The 25642-nt window shown below is 50.6% G+C and overlaps 1 protein-coding gene across 9 annotated transcripts in view; it reads left to right on the forward strand.

Moving 5' to 3' along the window:
• Positions 1 to 25285, forward strand: part of PLXNA2 (plexin A2) — a 341299-nt gene extending 316014 nt beyond the window's left edge. For 8 of the 9 annotated variants that reach the window (XM_052698222.1, XM_052698220.1, XM_052698223.1 and 5 more), the window contains 18 exons: positions 1758 to 1894; positions 4671 to 4838; positions 5892 to 5985; positions 7155 to 7394; positions 7968 to 8111; positions 9094 to 9328; positions 10608 to 10750; positions 11800 to 12068; positions 14240 to 14306; positions 14910 to 15056; positions 15532 to 15691; positions 15826 to 15929; positions 19027 to 19126; positions 21236 to 21426; positions 22091 to 22260; positions 23344 to 23556; positions 23668 to 23818; positions 24805 to 25285. In XM_052698222.1, coding sequence (XP_052554182.1) covers positions 1758 to 1894; positions 4671 to 4838; positions 5892 to 5985; positions 7155 to 7394; positions 7968 to 8111; positions 9094 to 9328; positions 10608 to 10750; positions 11800 to 12068; positions 14240 to 14306; positions 14910 to 15056; positions 15532 to 15691; positions 15826 to 15929; positions 19027 to 19126; positions 21236 to 21426; positions 22091 to 22260; positions 23344 to 23556; positions 23668 to 23818; positions 24805 to 24900 — 2829 coding nt within the window. In that variant the 3' untranslated portion in view covers positions 24901 to 25285. Of the gene's footprint in view, positions 1 to 1757; positions 1895 to 2453; positions 4628 to 4670; positions 4839 to 5891; positions 5986 to 7154; positions 7395 to 7967; positions 8112 to 9093; positions 9329 to 10607; positions 10751 to 11799; positions 12069 to 14239; positions 14307 to 14909; positions 15057 to 15531; positions 15692 to 15825; positions 15930 to 19026; positions 19127 to 21235; positions 21427 to 22090; positions 22261 to 23343; positions 23557 to 23667; positions 23819 to 24804 lie in introns of those variants that run through there. The other variant, XM_052698228.1, reaches the window with a different exon arrangement.
• The last annotated feature ends 357 nt before the right edge of the window (positions 25286 to 25642 follow it).

Genomic DNA, 25642 nt, shown 5'->3' on the forward strand with positions numbered 1-25642 from the left:
AGCTGTTTGTTTGCATTTGTGGTACAGATACACACACATATATATATGGTGCAGGAGCTGATGGGACTTTGGCACAAGCACAGAAACACACAGAGAAGGACAGCAAGTGCCTGAGCCCATCCTTCTGTGGTTCAGGCATTGAGGTCCTGCTAGAAACTCCTTTTAATCACCTGCCTGTGAAACCTGAACAGATCTGGAGTAGTTTGTTCTGTTGGTTTATTCTTTTTCTTTTGGGATGGAGGAGTTACTCAGGATCCAGTTATTCAATGATTTTATTTTATTTTTTCTCCTCTCAAGGATGCCGGCTCAACGTAGGCTTCCTCTGTCTGCCTAATGAAGAGCTGTTCTTTGGTTGGGGTTCTGTGCTGGTCAGTGGGTTATTTAATTAGCATCCTTTTGATTCATAAACCTAAAGCTACAGCTGGGGTTCCTCCTATCTCCAGTTCTGTCTAAATAGGGCACTTCATCCCACCACATTGATTTTGTGCTGAGTGGAATCTGTGCATGCAGTGCAATGCCAGCACAAACTGATTGGCCACAATCTATAACCCAGTGGAGAGGGAAATCAGGGCAGCCCCACCATCCTATGGGTTTGCATTTCCCCAGGGGTGCAGAACACCGGGGTGCCAGCAGTTGCTAGAGCCCAACCACGATAGGAATGCATTGAACATTACCATCCCTTGCTGATTTTCAGCACCTTGATGATGATTTTTTTTTCCTCAGGCATCTAAAACTTTGCGGACATCATTTCCTTCTGTTACTTGGCCTCTATTTTTTCTTGCTGGCACCTCCACAAATTCCATTACAGCTGGTTTATGCCATTAAAGTCAGTAGTAAAATTGATTGGTACCTTAAAGCAGAGCTGTGTTCTGACCCTGAGAGGGTTCATGCCTTGGTGAGCTCATCTGGTGCTGCAACCAGGCAGGAGCTCAGCTGTCACCGTAATTACACCCATTGTACCCAGGGAAGTGGGACCTTGGAGCTACTTCAGCTCCATAAATCTGTCATAATTATCACCAAACCGTGAGCTGAAGATGGAAGATTCTGACTTAGCTTTCAGTCCTTCCTGCAGTACTGGCCTTGTCCCAGCCTTGGAGTTGCTGCAGGTACGCAGTGTGCGTACTCAGCTCTTCTGCCTTTCCCTTGTTTAGAAGAAGAACCACTTGGGGTGGTTGTCCACAGCAGGGTGGGCTCTGTGCAGTTCAGGTGAGCACAGCAATGAGAAGTTGGGGTCACGAGTGCAGGGCAGGATGGCAAGGTGGCACTGCTGCAGTAGTCCCATGGGTAAGTGTTGAGTGGGATGAGGACACAGGCTGAGATGCTCTCCCTTCATCACCAACTGTGAGCTCTGTCCCCACATCACCACCACTGCAGGTTCCGTGGAGCTGGAGCTGCTGGCACTGCTTTGTGCTGCTGTCATGTGCTGTTTCCCATGACCTGCTTCTTTAATATGACAAACCTTAACCATTTGTGTTCCGATGTCCATTGTGCTGCATTTGTGCTGTATTTCATTTTTGAAACCGCGGAGCAAACAGCTTTATTTCTCTAAGAACAGAGGTGAAGGTAAGTAGATAATTTTGCCCAGGCTAAACTTGCAATTACATTGTAGGGATGTGTTTCACTCACAGCAGGATCCAGCATTTCAGCAGCAGCTGTATCAGGTGGCCATGACGCAGCTCCATTTTGCTTTTCCATTTTAAAAGCAGAGGGTGGGATGCTGCCAGCACGGGGATGATGAGCTGTCCTTCTTTCTGCAGACACCAACTGTGAGCTTCCTGAGCCCCAGCCGTGGCCCTGAGTCAGGTGGGACGCTGGTGACCATCACAGGGCAGCACCTGGGTGCTGGCAGCCACGTCTCCGTGCTCCTGGGCAACCAGAGCTGCGCCTTTCAGGGGTAAGGGCTGGGCTGGGGGCTGGGGGTTGTGGGGCTGAGCACGCTGCCACCTCAGAAATCATAGTCTTGAAGGCTGGAAAAGATTTCTAAGATCATCAAGTCCAACTACCACTAGCATTAATTCAGGCTGTCCCCATCATGCCCTCTAACCACGTCACCAAGTGCTACATCTCCATGTTTCATGAACACCTCCAGGGACCACGACCCCACCACGCACCTGGGCAGCCTGTGCCAGTGCATCAGTGCTCCTTCAGAGAAGAGATTTTTCTTAATATGCAGCCTGAAGGGGATATCTCTCCTCTAAAAACCATTGGAGTGAGGCAGGGCTCTGAAATTACGGAGCAGAGGAAGGATCCTCACCCGCCTCCTGCTGTGGAACGTACACAGCCACGAGCCTCCTCTGGGATTCCCATGGCAAATTTGCTTTTTACCCAGCAGTGTAAATGCAGAGTTGACATTTGCAGGGTTTAATGGGTTTTCTTGGGCTTAGTTAAAAAAAGATACAAGCAGTATACGTCTGTGTGCATCACACACACATCCCCACATGGGGTGTCCCCAGGTGCCCCAATGCCACCAGCGTAGTGTCACACTGCAGGCAGTCATGCAGGACAGAGGAGACTGCTCTCCATGAAGACATTCCTCACGCTGAGCAGATGAGATCTGCATGGGGCTGCAGAACAGAGAATGCCAAAAGGACCCTTTGCTTTTTCTCTGCGCCTTGCAACCCAGGAGCTTACATGAAATGTAAGCGTGGAAGGATTCTGCCTTCTAAATCCCAGCTCCAGCTCGCCAGCAGGAGCCAAGGAGGTATTTGGGAATGGAATGACCCCTGGAGGTGAAATTCTCATCTGAAAGACTTCAAGATTCATGAATATGGGACCTGTGAAGGTGCAGCCATGGGATTTTATTGGCTCAGTCCTGCCAAGTAGCGAGGAGCAGGATGGGAGCTAGGACCTGGACTTCCCCACTTATGCTGTGGCACCAGATGAAGGAGATGGAGATCAGAAAGGGTTGGACCTGCCGAGCTCTGCAGCTGCAGACAGGCTCTCCAAGTGCTACATTTGGCAACCACTCCACTGGCATTTCTTCCTGTGTCCGGAGCAAAGCTGCCAGATTGCATCCTCGGTGCACACAGGTGACCAATTTACTGCCAGGAGAAGCAGCCACGAGCAGAATTGGCTTTGTAATAAAATTCCATAAATATAGGATTGCATTCAGGGAACCTGCAGATACCGACCTGCAAAACCTGGAGCAGATCTGAATTCTTGGTGTGTTCTAATTACACCAGGCAAGCAGAAACTTAAACAAAGCAAGCAGCAGTGTATAAATGACACCATCTTTCTCGTGGGGTCACACTGTGCACTTTGTTTTGCTTGGACTGTTTTGTGGCAGTGAACTTCAATTGTACTGGAGGGTGTGGGGGAGCCTGATTAGATGAAGCAGTTTCTAATGAGATTCACTCTAATTACAGCTTCCCCCATTCTCCCAGCTTGGATCGGAGGAGTGGGTAGATTCACCATGACGACACAATAATAGCACAGAGCTAATTAACGAGCGGCGGGGCAGGCAGAGCTGGGGCAGAGACGTGGTGTGATGGTGCAAAGTGGGACAAAGGGATGCAGGGAGCAGGGATGGCACAGGAAAGCATCCATAGGAACAGCCAAGCGTGGTCGGTTTTGGATATTTTAGGAGTTTTCTGTTGTCTTGGTGACGCTGGGTGGGTGTGCAGATGGTGCAGCACTGTGGTACCCGAGGGTGGATGTGAAGGAAGGTGAGGATTTGGGAGGGCCCTGGAAAGGGAGCACAGCGTACGTATGGAGACACGGGGCTGTGCAGGATGCACATCAGTGCACATGCTGAGCTGTGTCACAGCTGCTCAGGCACCTTGGTGGTGTGTGCAGCATGGCGAAGTCGGTGATGATGGAACGGTGGTGTGCCAGGGTTTGATTTCCAGCTAAAGAGTGCCAGGCTTTGATGGAAGTGCCATAACAGCAGCGTAACGCCGAGGAGCTGCCTGTCGTCTCCCCTGTGCTGGCAGAAGAGAAGCCAAAGCTAAATGAGCCGTGGCAGCAGCATGGCCCTTCCTGTCCTCAGGGACTTGAGTTTGGGCACTGGACTCTCGGGGACATGGCTCTGCTGCTTTGCACAAGTGGCCCTGTGGTGCTGTGGAGCTCAGCAGCTCTGTCCCCAATGAAAATCCCCAGCCCTGCAGTGGTGTGGGGGAGCTCTACTGACTGCACTGCCCAACTGCTTTGTACTCCAGCAGCCAGCCTGTACTGTGGGGGAAGCAGATGCCCCGCCGTGCCCAGCAGCACCAAGCAGGGGTCATGCTGTGCTGGTGGGCAGACAGGGAACAAAGCAGTGCTGGCAGCATGGTGCTCCCCAAACTGGGGCTTCGTGAGCCTGTTCTGCAGCTCATGAGGCTCTGTGCGTGCAGTGAGGTGGGGAGGGAAAGAATTTGGCTTTGGAGCAAGCTGCTGCATCCCATTTAGAAAGCGGCCATCTGTTTTCACACGCCCAACAGAAGGCGGCGGGTGCAGGGAGGGATGCGGGAGGCTGCAGTTTGGCACAAAGCACGTGTGCCTTTCTCCTGGTGGGCAGATAAGGTCTCTTCTTGCACGGGGCTCTGCCCCCTCTTGTGCCTGCTGGGCCACTTTGTGTATCTCGGTGCACAGGGCTCAGTGATGGTTCTGCCTTCGTATGAGCTGTGGGGTGGCCCCATGGGGACAGGGATGCTCTCTGCCCACTGACACTTCCTCTGCTCCTTTCCACGCAGGCGATCCATGAGTGAGATTGTGTGCCTGTCAGCACCCTCAGCACACGGCCTGGGGCCCGTCCACGTCTCCGTGAGCGTTGACCGTGCTCAGCTCGAGCAGACTCTGCTGTTTGAATACATCGATGACCCCAAAGTGCAGAACATTGAGCCTGAGTGGAGCATCGCCAGGTAATGCAGCTCAGGGGAACTCACCTGCCCTGTGCCATTGGGAATGCATGTACCACTCATGTCCTGCATCTCTCAATGCCAAACGTCTGCAACATTTGCACTGACCAAAAGTCAGATCTGAAGTTATTGAAGTAGTTGTCATTTATCTTGACAATTACAGCCATCCAGCCTACACCTGGATTGTGGGTGCATGAATAAAGCCCCAAGATTGCTTTCATCTGCTGAAGGAGTGCACAGTTGCTCATTAAAGCTTCCTTTTCATGGCTGTGGAATAAAATAAAACCAGCAATCACGAAGAAATGGGAAAGCTGATGCTAATCAGAACATAGTAGTTGTCCAACACCAACTGGTGGGAGCTGCATGGGACTGGGATGCTGTGATGTTAAAATCCTGGGCTGTCCTCATGCCCTGGTATTGCTACAATGGCTGTGCTCAGGTTCATTTCAAATTCCAATCATTTCTCAAAGTTGGCCATGGAGGAAATAAGTACCTCTCAGCAGCTCTGTTGCTCTGAGCCCACATTCAAGCTCACTTCTCGTTTTGGGTTGGATGGGTGTCAGAATGGCAAACTGACAGCATCAACCAAACAGCAAAGCTCTGCTGTGGAGGTGATGGAGGTTTTGGTGAATTTGGGCTGTGCAGCTGCAATTGACACATGAAAGGAGCAGCCAGGAGTGGAAGGCACTTTGTGTGCGTGCTGCTCAGCAGTTCCCTCCCCACGCGCCATTCATCGCCCGCTGCCTCGCGCCTTGGAAGCGCCGCTGTGTAAATCATTAAACGCCGTGACTAATTTATTGTTCTTCACGTTTAGTCTCGGCTCAGTTGGTTTCTTTAGTCCCGTTTCTCATCCTGCTGCCTTGAAGGGCTCCTCCATGGGAGAGGGCACAGCTGTGAGGAGAAAAGCTGGCTCACGTGGGCACCGCTGCCCTGCGACTCGAGATGGGCTGGGAGTCCCTGGGGTGCCAACTTTGAGAGAGCAGCGAGCATCCCTGTGGCCAAACGCTGGCTTCCCCTTCACCAGGCAACTAACGAGGGCTCTCTGGTTCCCTGCAGTGGGCACACGCCTCTGACCATCACTGGCTCCAACCTGGACATCATCCAAGAGCCGCGCATCCGCGTCAAGCACAACGGCAGGGAGTCCATCAATGTGAGTAGCTGTGGGCAACGTCCCATCCGACACTGTCACTGGAACCTGTGCTTTCTGCTTGGCAAAGGCTACTTGGGGGTCTGCCCTATGCTTAGCCCCACTCTTAGCAGCAAGACGTGGAGGCAGGAGTCACGACACACAGAAATTTCCTTGCACCTAGCTCAGCTCTGCTTGGTGATGCAGGGATCTGACCCCATCATCCCAACTGCTTCCCCTCCTTGCACGTGGTGCTCCCAGTGTTTGGGGGAAGCTGAGTGTTATTTTTCACGCCTCCGTCTCAGCTAGCACCAGCCAAGGCCTCTATTTAAACCATTTGTTCCACCGTTCATAAACTGCTGTGGAAAGCAATGTTCTTGTACGTTACAAATACAAATTGCACCTCCAGTACACTTGGAAATTATTTTGATCAAGTAAAACTGAAAAATACTGTTTCTGTGCAGTGATCTTTCTGAACCTGCATTATCTTGGAAAGGGCAAGGCTGTTAGCAGCAGTTTCCCATCCCCTCTTTCCCTTCCCCCCAAAGACCTTTTCATTCTGAGCTCTTTTTAAAAACATCTCATTTTGCTGTTAGCGCTTACAGTGTTACGAAAATAATTCTGAAGGCACAAAATTGAGTGAAATCTTTCACTTACGGCTGGCCCCTTGCTGCTCTGTGAGCCAGCAGCTCCTGCTGCGGGGCTGGGGGGAGCCGGGGGTGTCTGCAGCCCCCAGGAGGTGACCTCCGTGCTGCCCCAGCCCCATGCTGTCAGGGGATGGCCTGTCTCAATCTCTAACATCAGAGAGATGCCTCTAATCACCAATTTGCAGCAGAGGCCAGGTGTTCATTATAGGTCTGTTTCAAAGCTAGTGCTGCCAGCAAGGGTGCAGCTGGGAAGGAAAGAAAGAAAAAAGACCAAGTGTTTCGGTGTACAATCCTCCACCTTTCTTCAAACATTCTCATTGTGAAGCTCTCTCTGTCTCTGCTCCAGCACCTTTGTGCTGGCTGCACGGGAAGCAAATCTTCCCAAACGATGGGTGTAAGGTGTTGAGCCTTGATTAAATACCTCCAGCAGAGCTGGAATCCGCCAGAGCTTTCAGGGAGTACTTAGGGCCCCGGAGCATCGCTGTGCAGGTCGGAACCCCCCAGCACGGGGCAGTTCCCCAGCACCACTCAGAGTCCCATCCACAGGTGTGTGTGGTGCTGAATGCCACAGCACTGAGCTGCCTTGCACCCGCCCTGGCCCCCGAGCCCCGGCCCACCATGGATGCCGTCGAGCGACCCGATGAGTTCGGCTTCATCTTCAACAACGTGCAGTCCCTGCGGGTCTACAATGACACCAAGTTCATCTACTACCCCAACCCCACCTTTGAGCCCCTGAGCTCCAGTGGGATGCTGGAGCAGAAGCCGGGGTCACCCATCATCCTGAAGGTAAGGGGACCTCTGCTCATCCCATGGGATGGGATCGGTGCTGGGATGGGGTTGGAAGCTCCTCAAACCCAGCAGAGCCAAATGCACTTTGGTGTTTCATATCTGTGTGTACCCTATGGCTCTCACCAGCAGAGCTCAGTGAGAGAAAACCCACATGCATGCCATCATCACCGAATGGTTGAGGTTGGAAGGGACCCCTTGGGATCATTTAGTCCAACCCCTCTGCTTCAAGCAGGTTCCCTAGAGCACATTGCCCAGGATCGCATCTGGGTGGGTTTTGAGTATCTCCAGAGACTCTGCCACCTCTCTGGGCAACCTGCTCCAGTGCTCTGTCGGTCTCACTAAAGCCATTAAAGGTTTTTCATGCATTGGCCATGCAGAAATCTCTAGAAGCATGCAAAGCTTCCACTCAGGAGGGCCCAGAAAGCAATGAGTGGGGGATGAGTTCTGTCCCTGTTTGGAGACCAGGATACACTAAGAGGAGCCCCCATCGTTTGTGCCAGCGGGGAGTGGGAATGAAACGCATGGAAACGCACCGCATCCTTGTACAGTCTTCTCCACCTCTATTGCCAGGGCAAAAACCTGTGCCCGCCTGCTTCTGGAGGAGCCAAACTCAACTACACAGTGCTGGTTGGAGAGACGCCCTGCACCGTCACCGTGTCTGAAACACAGCTGCTGTGTGAGCCACCGACCCTCAGCGGGCAGCACAAAGTGACGGTAGGCACCGACCGCTGCCATCAGAGCCCCTTCCTCCTCCTCCTTCCTGACCTGCTCAGAGCTGAGTGCAATTTCTCGTCCAAAGACTGCAGGATTTTAGATCTTTATGGCTGTCTAATTGAAAGCTTAAAATATTGATGAGGATTAGCGTGGTGAAACTTCTTATTGCCTCCTTGAGACTCGCTGCCCACTGTCAAAGCCTTCCAAAAAGAATAAATATTGAGGGCATTCAGCCCCAGACTCCAGCCTTTCCCTGGTAAGATGAGCTGTAGTGTGCTGTGTTCCCCTCCTGTAGAGCTGGAAGGGATTTTAGCAGTCCTTGTAGCCAGATCTGCTTTGCCAAGTGGGTGGCAGGAGGATTTGGCTTTTCCTGAGGCAGAAGGAGCCAGGAGGTCCGGACTGCTCATCAGGATGCTTCGCTTTGGTTTTGGGCACTGCTGCTTTCCCCAGACTGAGCACTCAGTTGTAAAAGTGCTCGAGCAAAGCCTGATGAGGTTGCAATTGTGATTTATTTCTCTTTAAGTTCAGCATCCAAAAACTGTTCAGTTATCATTGTGGCTCGCAGAAGCACAGCTCACATCTGTGGCCTGGGCACATCCAAGAGAACCTGGCCCCTGTGTGCGGCCTCCCCCCCAGCTCCTCTTCCCCCCTCTCTCTCCATTTGCTCTGGTTACTTGTCAGGGAAATTGTCAGTGGGTCACAAACGTTCACAGGTTACAAAAGGGAGTTGAAAGCTATAAACTGAAAGTCAAATGGAGCCATCAGATAATACGAACAAAGCCCAGATAGTGAAGGGCTGGCACATTTATCATGGCTTGAAGCCTCGCTGTGCTGCGCTCTTTGTTTCTGGAGGCAGTTGGTGCTGCTGCAGCCGCAGCCGTGCTGTGTATCCACCATAGAAATGTACAAGACATCTGTGCTGCCTGCCCTGCATTTGGGCAGGCCCAAAGAAGCTGCTGCTTACCTCCCTGGTGCTTTGCAGGTGCGTGTCGGCGGCATCATCTTCTCCCCCGGCTCGGTGAGCATCACCTCTGACAGCCTGCTGACCCTGCCAGCCATCGTCAGCATCGCGGCCGGCGGCAGCCTGCTCCTCATCATCGTCATCATCGTGCTCATCGCCTACAAGCGCAAGTCCCGGGAGAACGACCTGACCCTCAAGAGGCTGCAGATGCAGATGGACAACCTGGAGTCCCGAGTGGCACTGGAGTGCAAAGAGGGTCAGTATCTCATCACCCCAAACCTGGACGCTGGTCCTCCCTCCTCCCATCAGGCCATTCCCCTTTCTCTCTGGGGACTGATTCCTCTTTGGGCACTGGGACCCCTGCTTTAGTCCCCCCTCCAACCATTCCATACCAAAGCCATCCCCATTGCCCAACATTGGCAATAGGGCACGTGCTCCCACAGGGAAACAGTAATGAGAGCAAGTGGCAGACACGGCCTCTGCCTGCCTAATGTGCAGAGAATAGGATTAGAGCTTGATCCTGCTTAAGCAGCGTGCCTCGATCGTGTGGTGAGGGCTGCAGCAGCCCCAGGGTGCCCCGCACAACGTGTTCCCTTCTCTAATGGCTTTTTAGGGCTCCAGAAAAGGCACAGAATGAGATGGAGAGTGGGGAAGGGTCACAGAATCACAGAATTGTAGGGGTTGGAAGGGACCTCCAGAGATCATCGAGTCCAACCCCCCTGCCAAAGCAGTTCCCTACAGCAGGTTGCACAGGTCGGCATCCAGGCAGGTCTTGAACATCTCCAGAGAAGGAGACTCCACCACCTTCCTGGGCAGCCTGTTCCAGTGCTTCGTCACCCTCACTGTAAAGGTCAGGCTGCAGAGAAACTGTGTGTTCTAGAAAGGAGCTTAAGTTAAACCAAAGTAAAGAAAAGTAGCTGCAAATGTTATAGTTTGAGCTCTGTCCCAATCAACAGCTGATTAGGATTCGTTCAGCTGATTTTAAAAGGGTAACCTTGAAAGGCAAAGGATGAGATGTGTTCTGGAGATGCCATTCACTTTGGTATGGGCGCACCCTGGCTCGGGGGCAGAGACCTTCCTGAGCCAAAGGTTTCTGCTTTGTAGAATGAGCACAGGGCCACAAATACCACCCTGACATCCACACTGAAGTTCTGTTCTGAGAGGAAGAAGAATTCCTCCCTGGGCCTGCACAGGCGCTTTCTGCTTGGATTTGATCTGCATCGGATTTGATTATTTTGGCAACTGTTGGTAGAAGAAGAAAGGAGAATAAGGGAGACACCAGGTTATGAAAAGAGATCCTCATCTCTATCTGCAGCCTTTTTAAGAGTGTTCTAGGTGCACAGACACAGTTGTGAACTGCGTACAAATTCATAAGCATCTTTTGTTCCTGGCATCTATTCTCTGCAGTGTGCTCGCTCCCAGCAAGGGTGAGGGTCTGCATGAGCTCCGTGCAGGCTCTGCTCTGCACCCGCTGCTGCATGCTCTCTGAGCCCGTGTTGCATTGCATTTCTCCTTTTTCTTTTCTTCCCAAACAGCTTTTGCAGAGCTGCAGACAGACATCAATGAGTTAACCAGTGACCTGGACCGTTCTGGCATCCCATACCTCGACTACCGGACGTATGCCATGAGGGTCCTCTTCCCTGGCATTGAGGATCACCCCGTTCTGCGGGAGCTGGAGGTAACGGGTGGGCAGTGATCTCCTCCCCCAGCCCTGTTAGGAACCATGGGGCCAGCAGGATGAACCCCGAGCTCATTGTAGCCAAGAGCTTGGTGTTATATCTTCATCAGGCACTGCTTGGTTCCTCTCGTCCAGTTTGGGTACTGGTTTGGGTATTGCTCTAGGCCAGCAGCAAATGATGCTGGATGAATTCCTGGTGTCCTTTTAGATGCTCCTCAGCCCAAGAATCCTCCTGCTGCTGTTCCATGGCGTGCCCACAGGAGGGCAAGCGCAGTGCCTGGGCATGGGCTGCCTCTGCCTGTGCTGTCAGTGAGTGCCCTCGTTCCTCTCAGGGCTTTACTGAGGTCCCACTGCTCTGTGCACTCATGCAAGGGCTCTTCAGTACTCATCCACTAAATCTGGCTCCTTCCCAAGGGGCCACCATTTGCTGCCTTTGGACTCATATCTCTATGCCCTGAGTTTCTCAGTCCCACCCATTGTTGCTGCTGCCATCGCCATATAAGCTCTAGCAAATGAATATGAATGCTTCATATTTGTTTTTTTCCGCATGAAAAATAGAACTGCAGAAGTGATAAATGTGTTGCCAATTACACAGTTGCTTGATTATGTAACATCAGTAAAACCAATACATAATTCTGCAAGATGTTTGGTAAAGAGAGGCTTAACGCCGCTCATCCATTTGTAATGAATTACATTGAGTCTGGAACTGGTTGAAAGGCTCAATTTTTTACACTTGCCCCATAGTAAAGCAATAATCAAAACTGGTGTTTAATTTACTTTTAAGTGTGCCACTTTTGTGTGGAGAACAAGCAAAATTACTCATTGTTTGTAGGGCTGTTGGCAGTAGAGTGTAACCCAGGGCAGTGGGGAAGTGCCCCAGTGGGTGTCCCATGGGGTGGGACAGCAGCATCACCCCTTTGTTATCACCCCACTCTTCATCACTTCTGCGCAGTGCCGTGGGTCCCATCAGCTTGGTCTGAAACCAAAGGTTCCTGTGCACGCGGTGCCTTCCAGTCCTCTCCCCTCCTGATGGCTGCTCTCTGCCACAGGTCCAAGGGAACGGGCAGCAGAGCGTGGAGAAAGCCCTGAAGCTCTTCGCTCAGCTGATCAACAACAAAGTCTTCCTGCTGACCTTCATCCGCACGCTGGAGCTGCAGCGCAGCTTCTCCATGCGCGACCGCGGCAACGTGGCCTCGCTCATCATGACGGGGCTGCAGGGCCGGCTGGAATACGCCACCGATGTGCTGAAGCAGCTGCTGTCCGACCTCATCGAGAAGAACCTGGAGAACAAGAACCACCCCAAGCTGCTGCTGCGCAGGTAGCGGGAGGGCTGGCGCTGCCATGTGCTCTCTTGGTGATGGTTAAAAGCGAGGTGGGAAGACGAAGCCGTTGGGTTGGCAATGCCTGGGGAGCCAGCAGGGAAGGGCAGGATGCTCATCCAGACCCCGCTCGTGTCGTCAGCTGCTGCTGTTTCATGTCTCATTGAGTGCTGCCCGTGGTGCCCCGCTGGCACCTTGCAGCCAAGGGAAATGGGATGATTTTCACAGCCCCAGGAAAAAAGAAGGGATTCCTCCAACCATATACTTGACAGGAAATTGCTTTAAGTCTGGCTGTGTTTGCAGAGGCAATAACTCATCTCGGGAAAGGAAGCCATCTTAATTTCCCCCGTGGTTTGGTGCGTCGCTGGGAAGGCACCTTCTCTTCAGCCATCCCTCATGGCTCTTTGCAGTGCTCCAGAAATACAGGGATGGCACTGGGGGTCGTTTCATCCCCTCCCACCCATCCCCAGATGGGAGAGAGCACTGCGCTGGCAGTAGGATGGCTCTGCTCACAGCCACTTCTTGTGGGTTAGCTCTGAGAACTCTCCTCCTAAACCCACGCCTGGCACAGGGAAGCCAAATGAACGCAGAAAGCAAAAATTTGCTTTTAATTTGCGTCTTCTCACCCTGCTCTTTAATCGTCAGCAAACAGCCACAAAGCAAGGCACTGCGTGCTTTTATTTCTTGCTCTCTCTCGTGGCAGTCATTGCCAATCAGTGCTCAGTTCTCCCTCTCTTTCTTCTTCATTTTTCTCCTCTCGCTTTCCTCCAATGTGACCCCTCATGGGAGACAGCAAAAAAGTTGACATTAAATCAAATGGCAGCTCTGGTTCCTGGCACAGACAGCAGGCAGCAGCTGAGAGACCCAGATACAGCAGGGAAAATGAGTAGAATACATATTGATTTGGGGGTTCTCTGGGCTCTTTTTGTTTAGCTTTGCTTGCTTCCCAGTGCCAGAGCAGGGCACCAGAGCCATCCCACAAGCACCCAGCTGGATCTGTAGCTTGCTAGTAGTGCTAATCCGCACCCTGGCCAATTATTAGTCTAGTATTCTATTAACAAAGTGGTTTATTAAATCAGTATTCGTCCCGAACGCATGATTTTCACTCTGTGTTTTAATCTTTTTCTTGGCTACGTCACTGCCTCTGCATTTTGTGTGGCTCGTGGCTGGCTGGCACAGCAGCGTGCTGCTGGTGCTCCTCCTTAATTGGGCAGTGGCAGTGATTTAAACAGGCGAGCAGTGCGCGTGTCAATTTGCAGGATGAGTTTTTAGGCAGTTAATCAATTCAGGCTGGAATTCTTTGGGGATCTGCAGACATTTTCGCAAATTCCTGGCAGATGTTGTGATCCTAAGAGATGATAGATAACGTAACCCCGGGTCTTTTTTTTGCAGACTGGTGTCAGTTTTTGTTTGTTGAAATCTGTGGCTCCTTTTTTGCACTTGATCTGTCTGACTTTGTGATCAAACCCTCTTGGCTTTTTTGTTTTTTTTCATTAAATGCCAGCATCCCCAAACACGCTGGGTGCTGTATAAATACATACCAAGATGCAGTCCCTCATTCAAGTCAGCAGAGCAGTCAGGGAAGAGCAGGGAAAATGGGTCAGGAGCAGGATGGGACCCACAGAGCTCTGCTGTACCTGCTGCAGTGCTGCACCAGCGCTGCTGGGCACAGGATGTTGGAGGCACGGTGTCCCTATCCCAGGAAAAGAAACAGGATCCTGCAGAGCCAGCATTAAAAACTATCATTAGGAGCTATTGTATTGAAATTAAAGATAATCTTGGGCACAATGTGGGGAGAGGATGCTGGGTGGGACTGGGGATAAAGCTGCAATTTTCCTGCCATTGTCACTCTGCTGTCCCTGATTGCCAGCCCAGTGCAAATCCCAGTGATTTACTGCACCAGGCTGTAATTTGCACCACGTGCACAGAGCCGAGTGTCCCCAGGCTCCCTGTTCCCTGTCAGGGCTCTGATGGGCTGTCAGCTGGGGATGAGCTGCCTGCATCGTGCTGCCTGCGTGCACTGGGAGCTGTGCTGAGCGGTGGTATTGCTGCTGTGGGGAGCAGGATGCTCCTCTCCTCCTGTCTCTGGCCATTCCTGTTTCCTGAGGTTGGTTTGTGCGAGGATTTGGTTTTGTTGGTAATGTGCCTCTCCTCCTCCTGGCTTTCCTAGGACAGAGTCAGTGGCTGAGAAGATGCTGACGAATTGGTTTGCTTTCCTCCTCCACAAATTTCTCAAGGTAAGGAGGGATGGAGTGGAGCGCAGCTACTTTGCTCTCCCACCTGCATGGGGCAAATCTGAGCTTGAAAACAGTCTCATGCAATCAAGTTTCTGTTGCTTTCCTTGAGTACTGCTGAAAGGCTCTCTTATGAAAAGGTTTTCTGCTCTTCACGTTCCCTGGCTTTGGCTGCACCAAGTATCACCCAGCTGTGTCCTCTGGAGTACTCCAGGCTGTGCCCTCTGGAGGGCTCGCACCTCTTTGAGCACCTCCATGCCTGCGCTTCCATAGTTTGGCAATTTAATTTTGGTTTTGGAAGCCCCCTCAGAGTTTACTTCATCAGAGCGAACAATGAGATCAAGATCTCAGATTCTCATTTTACAGCCCTATAGATTCAGTAGAGCTTTACCGAGCCAAGCACAACAGCCATCAAGCAGCAGTTTTGGCTGTGCTCTGCCGGAGCTGCTGGGGGCTGAGGCCAATTGCACATCTGCTAATGATTAAGGCAACGGGGCTGTGCCTCTGCTGCAATTAATCATGTGCAAGATGTCTTTGTGGGCCAGCAGCCCTGGTGTAGCTGCACTTCACCCCTGGGTTGATTTCGCTGCCGGTCTCGTTGTGCAGGAATGTGCCGGAGAGCCACTCTTCATGCTGTACTGTGCCATCAAGCAGCAGATGGAGAAGGGCCCAATTGATGCCATCACGGGGGAAGCCCGCTATTCGCTCAGTGAGGACAAGCTGATCCGGCAGCAGATTGAGTACAAGACCCTGGTGAGTGAATGCTGGGGGAAAGAGCTGGATTGCTGCTGTCCTCCCCGTTGGGCATGAGCCATGCTGACCTTCAGGCCCGCTATGGGAGCACTGCCATGAGCACTGCTGTTGGCAGTGCAGCAAAGTCCAATGAGGAGTGTCCCTAGCCGGTAGCTTGGGGTTGTGCCCAACTCGTAGGTACCAATATCCTATTTGGTCCACTGTCCTTCCTCTAACAAAGGAAAATCAACATACGAGGACTCCTATCTTAATTATTTATATAGATATGTGCAGCAGCAATGAGGTAAATAGAGATGCAGGGTTTTACCATGAGGGTTGCTTCTTGTGCAGACGCTTATTCTAATAAGGTCGTTAAGGTTGGAAAATGCCACTAAGGCCATCCAACCATCAATCCATCAGCACTGAACTATGTTCCTGTTGTTCTGCTTCTGTGTGGAGCCCTTAAGGGAATGGTGTGCTTCTCCTTTCTTCCCAGATCTTGAACTGTGTGAATCCAGACAACGAGAACAGTCCAGAGATCCCTGTGAAGGTGCTGAACTGCGATACCATCACCCAGGTCAAAGAGAAAATCCTTGATGCGGTGTACAAGAACGTCCCCTATTCCCAGCGACCGAGAGCTGTTGACATGGATTTGGGTAGGGGCTTGATGCCTTCTCTATGTGTCCCTTTTTACTGTTGAGCATTTCTGTGGGCTCTTTGGGTTAGCCAAGTGGATGAGCCCATGGCTGTCCCCGCTCTGAGCAATGCATCCGTCGCTTCTGCCTTGCAGAGTGGCGGCAGGGCCGCATCGCACGCGTGGTGCTGCAGGATGAAGACATCACCACCAAGATTGAAGGCGACTGGAAGCGACTGAACACCTTGCTGCACTACCAGGTGAGAGCAGGCCTGGGTAGGCAGCTCCCAGAAGGCTGCCGTGATGAAGGAACAGAAAGGCAGAAATTTAATTTCCAGGCAGACGGAGAGGTCACATTTGCATGAAAAACCTGAGTGGTTCAATGTGCTTCTGCATTAGACAGGAAAGCAAGCTTGACATGGATCTTAAAGAACCTAGCAGGGTTGAAAATTGGCTAAATTAAAGCTGCTAGCCGTGCTTGTGAGACAGAGCAAGGGGAGGGCTGAGCCTGTAGGGCTGCAGGTGGGCACAGAACGGAGGGCAGCAGGGAAAAGAGAGGGGATTCTGCCTTCCAAATCCCAGAGCCTTCCAAGTCAGCTCACAGGAGTCCTGCTGCCAGCACCGTATAAAGCAATCCTTGAACCTGAAGGTTTGTGCATCCAGCTTACCATGAGAGATGAATTCCGTTGTTTTTCACATCGGCTCCACCTGTCATTTGCAAGGGATTATCCAGCATGCAGGGAAGCAGTGAGGTTTCGTGATCTTCAGAAGTCAACTGAGGAAGTCACCAGTGAAACTTATGTTCTGATGTGAGCTGGGTGCTAAGGGAGGGACCGTCTTCATTTTGGTGCCTGTGGGAAACCCGAGCCATAAGTTTGGCCTTAAAATAAACAAAATCCTGACAGCACTCACAGCACCGCAGCTATTCCTGCCACTTGAGTGTCAGCTTTGCTCTGGAACAAAGTGGAGGTTTGCTGCCAAGTACCTAAATAGGCAGCAGTCACACATGGCTCTGGCCACAGCTCCGTGCAGCCCGAATGGAGCTGTTTCAGCCATGAAACAAAGCCAAGTTCTCTGCACTGCAACAGGAATCTCGCCGAGGCAGAGCTTTTGCCAAAAACAAACAGCAGCGATTTTTATTCTTTTTTTTTTTTTCCTTTTGGTATTTCTACCATTTTATCCTTTTTTATGTTTTTGGTTTTTTTTTTTTTTTCTGTTCCAGTAATAAATGTTTTTATTAGGTATCAGAAATACAGATGCTCCAGGGCTGCACAGTAAAACAAACATGTTGGGCAAAGGCACTGCTTAGAAGGGGGTATAAAATCAGTGCTGCCTCCGGCTCTGCTCTTTGGTTACTTAAGCCAGGATTGTTGGGGTGCAGAAAATGCATGCACAGAGCATGGAGAGCTGCAGGGCAGCAGGGAAGGGCGAGTGGCATACAGCACATCTGTGCTTTGAGCTGCAGGAGGGGGATGGAGGCTGTTGCTGGCTTCTGGAGGACTGGAGAGATGATTTCTAGATTTATATACATACATATTTCATTTTCTACGTGTTTAGGCTGGTAAAAAAAAAAGCCAAAACAACCCACCATATATCTGCCTCAATTGGCAAAATGTACTCTTCGTGGGATGCAAAAGCTGGGTTGGATTTAAAAGGGCATTTTCGCCCTCTGTAATATTTTTGAACCACTTTATAGAATGAGATAGAGAGCTGTAGGCCTGCTGCTTATTTCTCCATTTTTATAATAGGCGTATGGGTTAAATAGGTGCAGTGCTTTGCTGAAGTCTCTGGAGCTTTTGAACCACGTTGTATTACCTTTATGCAGTGTCCTTTTGGTTTGTGACATTAAACCTCATGGGAGAATCCCGCCCTGCGTGGCTCTACTGAAGAAAAATGAAACCCTGAATTGAATATTGAATGATTTACAGTGGCTCGTGCAGGGTTAACTAGGAGGCAGCAGAGCATGAGTACCTGTCAGGTACCAAGAGCCTGGAAGGGCTGAGAGATTAGAAAACTGCTTTAAATGACAAATTAGAAGCAGAGAGGGAAGGAGCATCAGAAATGAGGATACGGCCCTGGAGCTGCTGGGGCTGCATCTTGCTGGGAGGTGGCACAGAGGTGGCAGCCCAGCTCCATCTTTCCTCTCCTGAAGGCATATTGTGCAGCAGGTTTCCAGCTGGGGGAAGGAAGAATCAGAATATTTCTGAAGCTGGGTTTAACGGCAGCGTGGCAGCAGCAGAATAAGGTGGGAAAGGAGCTTGTGTTCCGTATGACACTGCTCTGTAGGTCAGTGTTTTTGGCTGAGCCATTGCACCCTGGGTTCAGTCAGTGGCAGTGCTCAGGGCATGGGGACCTATGCTGTCCCCACCCCGGGCTGCATCCCAGTGCTCAGCTTCCGAGGTGGAGCTGAGCTGAAGTGGCAGCTAATGACACCCCTGGATAATAATATGGCCACTGATTGTTCCTTCCATTGACTTAATAAATTGAATGGAGTGAGGCAGGAGCAGCGGAGGAAATGAGAAAGGTGTTGGGAGTGTTTTGCTCAGAAATATCTCGCTTCTGTGCTGTGCAACACAAGTGGCTGTTATTTCCACTCTCGTTAGCAATAATAACAACACCCATTTGCCTGAAACTTCATCGTAATGCACAGCAGGGCCGTGGTGCAGGAGCTGTGCTGCAGGCAGTGCTGGGTGCAGAGATTCCCACGAGACCCACAGGTCCTTAATTAACAGAAATGTGTTAAGAAACACCCAGTGGCTGTTGGATTTATTGGGAGGATAAAATTAAACATGGCTACTAAAGTCTGCCATAACCAAACCTTGTTAGCATTAATGTTCTTTAATGTTCGTTAGCATTAATGACTTCCCAGCATTTAATTCCCTCTCTGGAGCAGCAGAGGGATGGACAATTTAATACCCCTGAAAGATGGCTGTGTGACACTCTGGGCTGTAAATCAAACTTCTAAAGTTCATAAAAATTGTTAAAATAAAAAATGGCTTAATAGGAATGTTTTATGGCCCGTAACATTATCACGGCTGTTTTATTCCCTCTGCATTGTTACTTTAATTGGATCACAACAATTCTTGAGATTCTCATTTTTGTTGCATAAAACGCAATCTTAAATCAGAATGACCAAAGCAATCTTCAATCTGTCCCTTGATTTATCACTGCTTTCCTTTGATCTCTGCTCCTAAGGGTCTGACCCAGCATGGGGCTCAGCACCAGAAGCCCAGGGCTGCCAGCAAGACCTTTCTCCTTCACCCAAGGAACCCAGCATTGTGCCATCAGCTCTGTGCCAACCTGAGCATTTCTGTTGTCTGCACTGTCTGGCTCACCTCTTCTCTCTCCCTTCCCCAGGTGTCAGACCGCTCCGTTGTGGCTCTTGTCCCCAAGCAGACCTCCTCCTACAACATCCCTGCCTCCGCCAGCATCTCCCGCACGTCCATCAGCAGATACGGTGAGGAGCAGAGCTGCTTTAAACAAGGATGTGTCCTGGTGGGTGTAGGGGCCTGAAAGAATCAGGTGCAAAAAAAGCAGCAGCTTGCCCCAAAGAACTGCAGCACTCTGTCAGAAGGAAACTGCATTTGTGTGCCAAACAGAAAAAATGTGCTTGGCTGCTGGCTTTTTGCAAAGGCTTTTCCATCTGTGAGCAGAGCAGCAGAAAGGAGCGGAGAGTTTGGAACTAGATGATCTTTTAAGGTACCTTCCAACCTCAGCCATTCTATGAGTCTACGAATCTGAGAGGGGGAAAGGAAGCACCAAGGAGCACATCATGAGCAGCCCATGGGAATGTGGGACTGGGGAAGGCCCTGGGAATGGCTTTTGGCTCAGAGGGTGCTGCACCTAGAGCCATAGAGTCATTAAGGTTGGTAAAGACCTCTGAGATCACCATGTCCAGCCATCAACCACAGCACCTTTCTGCAAGGAGAGCAGACTCTGTTCTCCTTGTAAGCAGGGCTGCAGGGGAGGGAAAAAATAACAATTCCTTCATCTATTCTTCCTGTAAGTGGAGGATCCTGACATCTCAGCTAATGGGTCAGAAATGGTAACAGCAGTGTGAACTCGATGCGCTAGCATTCGTGCTCCTGGGAATTGGTTATTTGCATAATGGCACGGTTAAGGCACTTTGCAGATGGTCCCTAAAGACTCCACGCTCTGAATAAATGAGTCTGCTAGGTGCCAGGTGTGCATTTATAGTGCTAAATCCACAATGATGGTAATAATATACTTTCATAAAAGGCAGCGGTGGCAAAATCTCTAGCACGCTGATCTCTCATTATCTTGCATTGTGCAGAGCGTTGTGCAGAAGAGGGGGCTCCTGGCAAACCCGTCTCCCTGTCCTGGTTATTGCTCCCCAAACAGTTTATTCTCTCAAACTGGGCATCCTTGTTGCAGGAAAGCCCTCAGTCAGGCTTTCTGGTCCAGAACGTTTCTGCTGGGCAGCACAACACAACTGCAGCCCACTGCTTTGGCTCTGCAGGGGATGGGAAAACCAAAGCCAGGTCACACCACCACAGGAGTCCTCAGGGCTCATCGATCTCTGCCACGTGAAAAAGCCTCTGTGAGCCACCAATGTGAATTATCATTCCTCCCGTTAAGATTAATACTTCTAATTGTGCCGACAGAATTTAAATGAGATACTTATTTACTTTCCCCATTATATATATCAGTACAGAGCTACGCTTAAAAATAGAATTACTAGATGCTTCCTTAGCCGTCCCCCTGTCTGTCTCCTTAATTATATCAGTTGGAGTACTCATTTATCTGAGCCCTAATCAGGGATGAAAATCTAGCTAGTTTTGTAATGAGCTGCACACTTCCCCTGGCTGATTGATGATTGATCTCCTTCCTCTTGCTGGGAAGGGCAAGCAGCAAACTGAAGGCTCAACTTAGGAGAGCACATGAGGTTCCCACAGAACAAAGGAATTCAGTGAGAGTACAAAAATGAGCAGTGCATGACTCACGTTGGCCTCGCCGAGTTGTTAGCACCTTGTCTTGGCTCACAGAGGACATTGGCCAGGGTAGCACATTGCTTGGGAAGTTCCACGTCCCTCATTCCTTCTTGGTCTCTGTGCCAATAGGGTAGATCCCATTGCCTCTGCTCCTTGATTCTATGAGGCTCTGTGATCAGAGTCCAGCTCCAGTTGCTCTAAGAAAGCCTCAGGAAGAAGAATCTTTTCTTCTGCACTTACTATGTACAAAATATTGGTATTGGGAGCAGATGGTGTTGCTTGCATGAGCTGGGATCATGGGGCATCATCCCTCATGGAGCTGTTGTGTTGCAGGTAAGGGATGAAAATGCAGGGGGAGAAGCCTCACATCTGGGTGCAGAAGGAGAAAGCTTCAGTCTGGGGGATTCTGTTCTTGGTGAAGACCAGCATGTGCTTTGTTTATAAGTGCACGGCCTATTTTGGCAAATTTCATTTTGTACAGCATTGCATTCCACTGCCCTGCAAAAACAAATCAGAGCAGATGATTCTGGCATTAATGAGAGCAGTGCCATCCCCGAGCAGAGGCAGATGGAAGGAGGCATTACACTGAGCGTGCTCTCTCCTCTCACACTCAGATTCCACCTTCCGTTACACTGGCAGCCCTGACAGCCTGCGCTCCCGAGCCCCCATGATCACCCCAGACCTGGAGAGTGGTGTCAAAGTCTGGCACCTGGTGAAAAACCACGACCATGGTGACCAGAAGGAGGGGGACCGGGGCAGCAAGATGGTGTCCGAGATCTACCTGACAAGGCTGCTGGCTACAAAGGTAAATGGTGTGCTAAGCTTGCCTGGGAGATGCCCGAGAAGGGATGTCCATGTGGTCACTGGGGATCCTCAGCCCCCTGCCGTGCCCTGGGGGTTCATTTCCATAGAACCATTGAGTTGCTGGGATGGGGAGGGAACTCAAACATCACCCAGTTCCAACCTTCAAATTTACCCCTGAGTTTATGAATGCTTCCCCCTTATCAGCAGTGCAAGCCCAGTTTCTAAACTGAGCTGTTTAAATAGCTGTTTGCCCAGAGAGGCTGTGGATGCCCCATCCTTGGAGGTGTTCAAGGCCAGGTTGGATGGGACCCTGGGCAGCCTGGTCTGGTATTAAATGGGGAGGTTGGTGGCCCTGCCTGTGGCAGGGGGTTGGAGATTTGTGATCCTTAAGGTCCCTTCCAGCCCCGGCCATTCTGTGAAATAACAATAAAGCAACTTAACTACGCTTTCCTTTCAGTGGTATAAAAAACCCATACATATGCTTTACTGTAGGATACAGGCAAGCCCCCAAAATTGGAGTACTTATGCAACAGCAGTTTCTAACATCAATCCCAAATTAGCAACCACCAAGCAGGCATATCCCAAAATATCCCTCACCAAAAAAACAAACAAACAAAAAAAAAGCCATCCCCAAAAAACAAAAGCTGCCATGCTGCTCCCATCAGGGCACGCTGCAGAAGTTTGTGGATGACCTCTTTGAGACGTTGTTCAGCACGGTGCACCGCGGCAGCGCGCTCCCCTTGGCCATCAAGTACATGTTTGACTTCCTGGACGAGCAGGCAGATAAGCACGGCATCCACGACACAGATGTACGGCACACCTGGAAGAGCAATTGGTAAGATGTGGCTGTTGTGGTGGGGGGAAAAATTGATGGCAGAGCTGTCAGAAGGGCTGGAGCAACACGGCGCTGTAGCCCCAGTGCGTAAATGCAGCACGGAGCCATGCAGACCCCTTCACAGCACTGCTGTCCCACACAGATGGGGCTCTGGGTGCCAATCCTGAGCTTAGCCTTCCCCAAACAATGGAGCTATTACAGCTCTGCTCTTCTGTTATTTTAGGATTAAAAGCTCTGTGGGTTGGAAATCTACCTCTGCAAGAGAGGGGAAGAAAAAAAAAGCCCACAACAAATGGCTGTTCCCTGAAGACTTTGTGCATTCCCCCAAGTCCCGCATGGCTTTAAAAGCCTCTAATCACCATGTCTGCAAAAGCTGCATTCCCTGCTAAGGCAGTGGGGAGCAAAAAAACAATTTATTGAAAGCATCAGAAGGAGTTATTAGGATAAAAACGTTTGAATCACAAATAGAGATGAGTCTTCTTGAAGCAGTGACAAGGAAAGCACCGTGGGGTGGGGGTTTCTGTGCTGGCACCGCTGGGGGCTCTGACCCACATGTGGGCTCTGACCCTGCTGGGTGTTGATAGCTGCAGGGTTGCTGGGGAATGGAGCAGAGGGGAAATGGAGCAGAGCAGCAATGCCAGAATTTTTCTGGAGGATGGAAAGAGGCGTAGGCTGCTGGAGGAGGTCAGAGCAGAAGGAGCTGCAGGACAGAGCTGATGCGATGGAGGGGAGGGCATGGGCACTGCAGAGTGCAGCTGAGCTGCTGGCCCGTGGTGCAGCAAGAGTTAAGGCTGCAGCCCTCTGTGCATAGCTGGATGGAGAGAGCCAAGACTTGAAAGGTAATAGAAGGCAGCAGCTGCTTTTTTGATCCTGCTGTACAGCCAAAGAAAAAAGGAATAATAATTCCCCTTTGATTGTGGAGGCCTTGGGATGTGGGGACAAAGCCGATGATAGGCACAGAGGTGACCACACTGCCCCGGGCTCAGCCCCACTCCTCGGCCACCACAGAGGGAACGCACAGCACAGGAAGGATCTGTTCAGGCTTTTCTTAACATCCAGTTTTGTTTCTTGGTTTCCCTGCAGCCTCCCTCTCCGCTTCTGGGTGAACGTGATCAAAAACCCGCAGTTCGTCTTTGACATCCACAAAGGCAGCATCACGGATGCCTGCCTCTCGGTTGTGGCTCAGACCTTCATGGACTCATGCTCCACCTCCGAGCACCGCCTGGGCAAGGATTCCCCATCCAACAAGCTGCTGTACGCCAAGGACATCCCCAGTTACAAGAGCTGGGTGGAGAGGTAGGAGCTGGGCAGAGAGGTTGGAGTCATAGCATCGCAGTGATAAGATCCCAAGGAGAAGAGGGGGTATTTTATCCTCCCTGCTCCTCAACGAGCCTTTGGTCCCTGCAGGTATTATGCAGACATTGCCAAGCTGCCAGCCATCAGCGACCAGGACATGAATGCATACCTGGCTGAGCAGTCACGTCTGCATTCAGCTGAGTTCAACATGCTGAGCGCACTCAACGAGATCTATTCCTACGTCAGCAAATACAGCGAGGAGGTGGGTGCCCTTGGGAAGGGGACATGGGGACTTTCCCCTCATTGCAGCATGGCTGTAGTTTGTGTGGCTGCTGCCCACATCTGTTCTGTTTGTGTGCAGTGAGGCTCAGGTCTTGCTCTGTAGCATTTGTCCCAGGAGAAATGATAGCTGAAATATTGGGTGAGCAACTCCATTCCTCAGCGTTGGCACAAGTGCATCTCGCTCCTAAATGCAGTAAAAAAAATCCTCGTGACCCAGTGAAACTCGCCTTGAATGTCCCTGTCCTTTGGGAACAGCATAGTACAAGTCCCTGGTGCATTGGTGCTCACTCCTGTTTGCACAGAATTCCTGGCAGCCTGAGCTCATTTAATGAATGCTTCACTTGAAACCAAGTTCTCACCATCTGTTCCACCCCTTCATTTCAGTGCAAGAAGAACCTATTTTGCAATTATGTCCATTAAAAGGAAGGGTTTTGTCATTTAATTGCATGTATGCATTTGTGATACAGTACTGTAGCATTTTTCCAATTAGATTTTAAAATCCCATAACTTTCATGCTAAATGAGACGAGGAATGTGGAGCCCGAGGTACAGGGCTCTGCACTGAGCAGCCTAACAAGCAGAGGAGCACGGCTGGCTGCTCACTGCACTGCTTCACCATTTGTTACTGAAGAATTATATTCCACTACAGAACTATTTGAGTGAGACTGAGGGATTTATGATCAGTGGGGAACCTCAGAAGCTACACATCCTAAGGAAGTGTTGGCCCTACTGCTCCATCCCAATTTCTCTTGCTGTCAACTACACCTGAGGAAACACGGGGCATTTTGGTACTCTGGGAATGTTCCCCTGCCATCCTGGGGCCCTGATCTGTCTGGTGTTTTTCACTGGCTCTTTCTGCCCCTTGAAGCACATCAATGCTCCATGTTACTCGCGCCTTCCTACCCTGCAGTCCTGCCCACCCTCTGCTCTCTCACTGATTCCTTTCTCTTTTTTCTTTCTGTGTCAGCTCATTGGGGCTTTGGAGCAGGACGAACAGGCACGGAGGCAGCGTCTGGCATACAAAGTAGAGCAACTCATTGGTGCCATGTCCATCGAGAGCTGAAGGAAGGCTGCAGTGCGCACGGACAGCGAGGGGCAAGAGCATGGCACGGATGCCTGGGGATTCAGAGGGAGAACAAGCAGAAAGGCACTGCACACCCCAACAACCACCCTCATCAAGGGGAGCAGGGATGGCCCAGGGGCTGGCTGCGCTCAAAATCACATGGGATCTGGTTTGAAAAGGCAGGAAGATCAAGAGACAAAGCACCGCAATCAGCGTTAACTCAAGGTGGATGGCTTCTGGTATTCATGGAAAGGTAGAACCTGCAACGTCTGGATGTGTCCATGGCTGCTGCTTTGCATGAAAATCGTCTGATGTATATTAGGAAATAAAACTTTATTTAAAGGTGTTTTTGGAGAAAAAAACAAAAAACAGAATCAGAACAAAATCCACAAGCCACAGAGATTACCTTGGCAGCCAGGTTCGGTCCTGATCCCATCCTCGCCATGCCCTGAGGATGTGCTCAGGCATCTGCAAATGGTCTGTTACACCAACTGGAAAGTCTGGAACACAGCAGTCTTGTTGGGATCTTACAAAAAATATGAGCACAAGTTTGCACCACACCTGTCCACACAAGCAAGATAGCAGCTTAGCCAGAAATAGTTCATTGGCTGAGTAACCTGTAGGCACTAGAAGGAAATTGTTGTGAATTGCAAAACCATCCAATCATCCAACTTGTCTTGAAATCCAGCTTTATCTATGTATTTATACGGTGTCTATATATATATATATATATATATTTTAA

This window comes from Tympanuchus pallidicinctus, unplaced genomic scaffold (assembly GCF_026119805.1).
Source record: "Tympanuchus pallidicinctus isolate F22 unplaced genomic scaffold, pur_lepc_1.0 scaffold32, whole genome shotgun sequence".
NCBI classification, from domain to species: domain Eukaryota; kingdom Metazoa; phylum Chordata; class Aves; order Galliformes; family Phasianidae; genus Tympanuchus; species Tympanuchus pallidicinctus.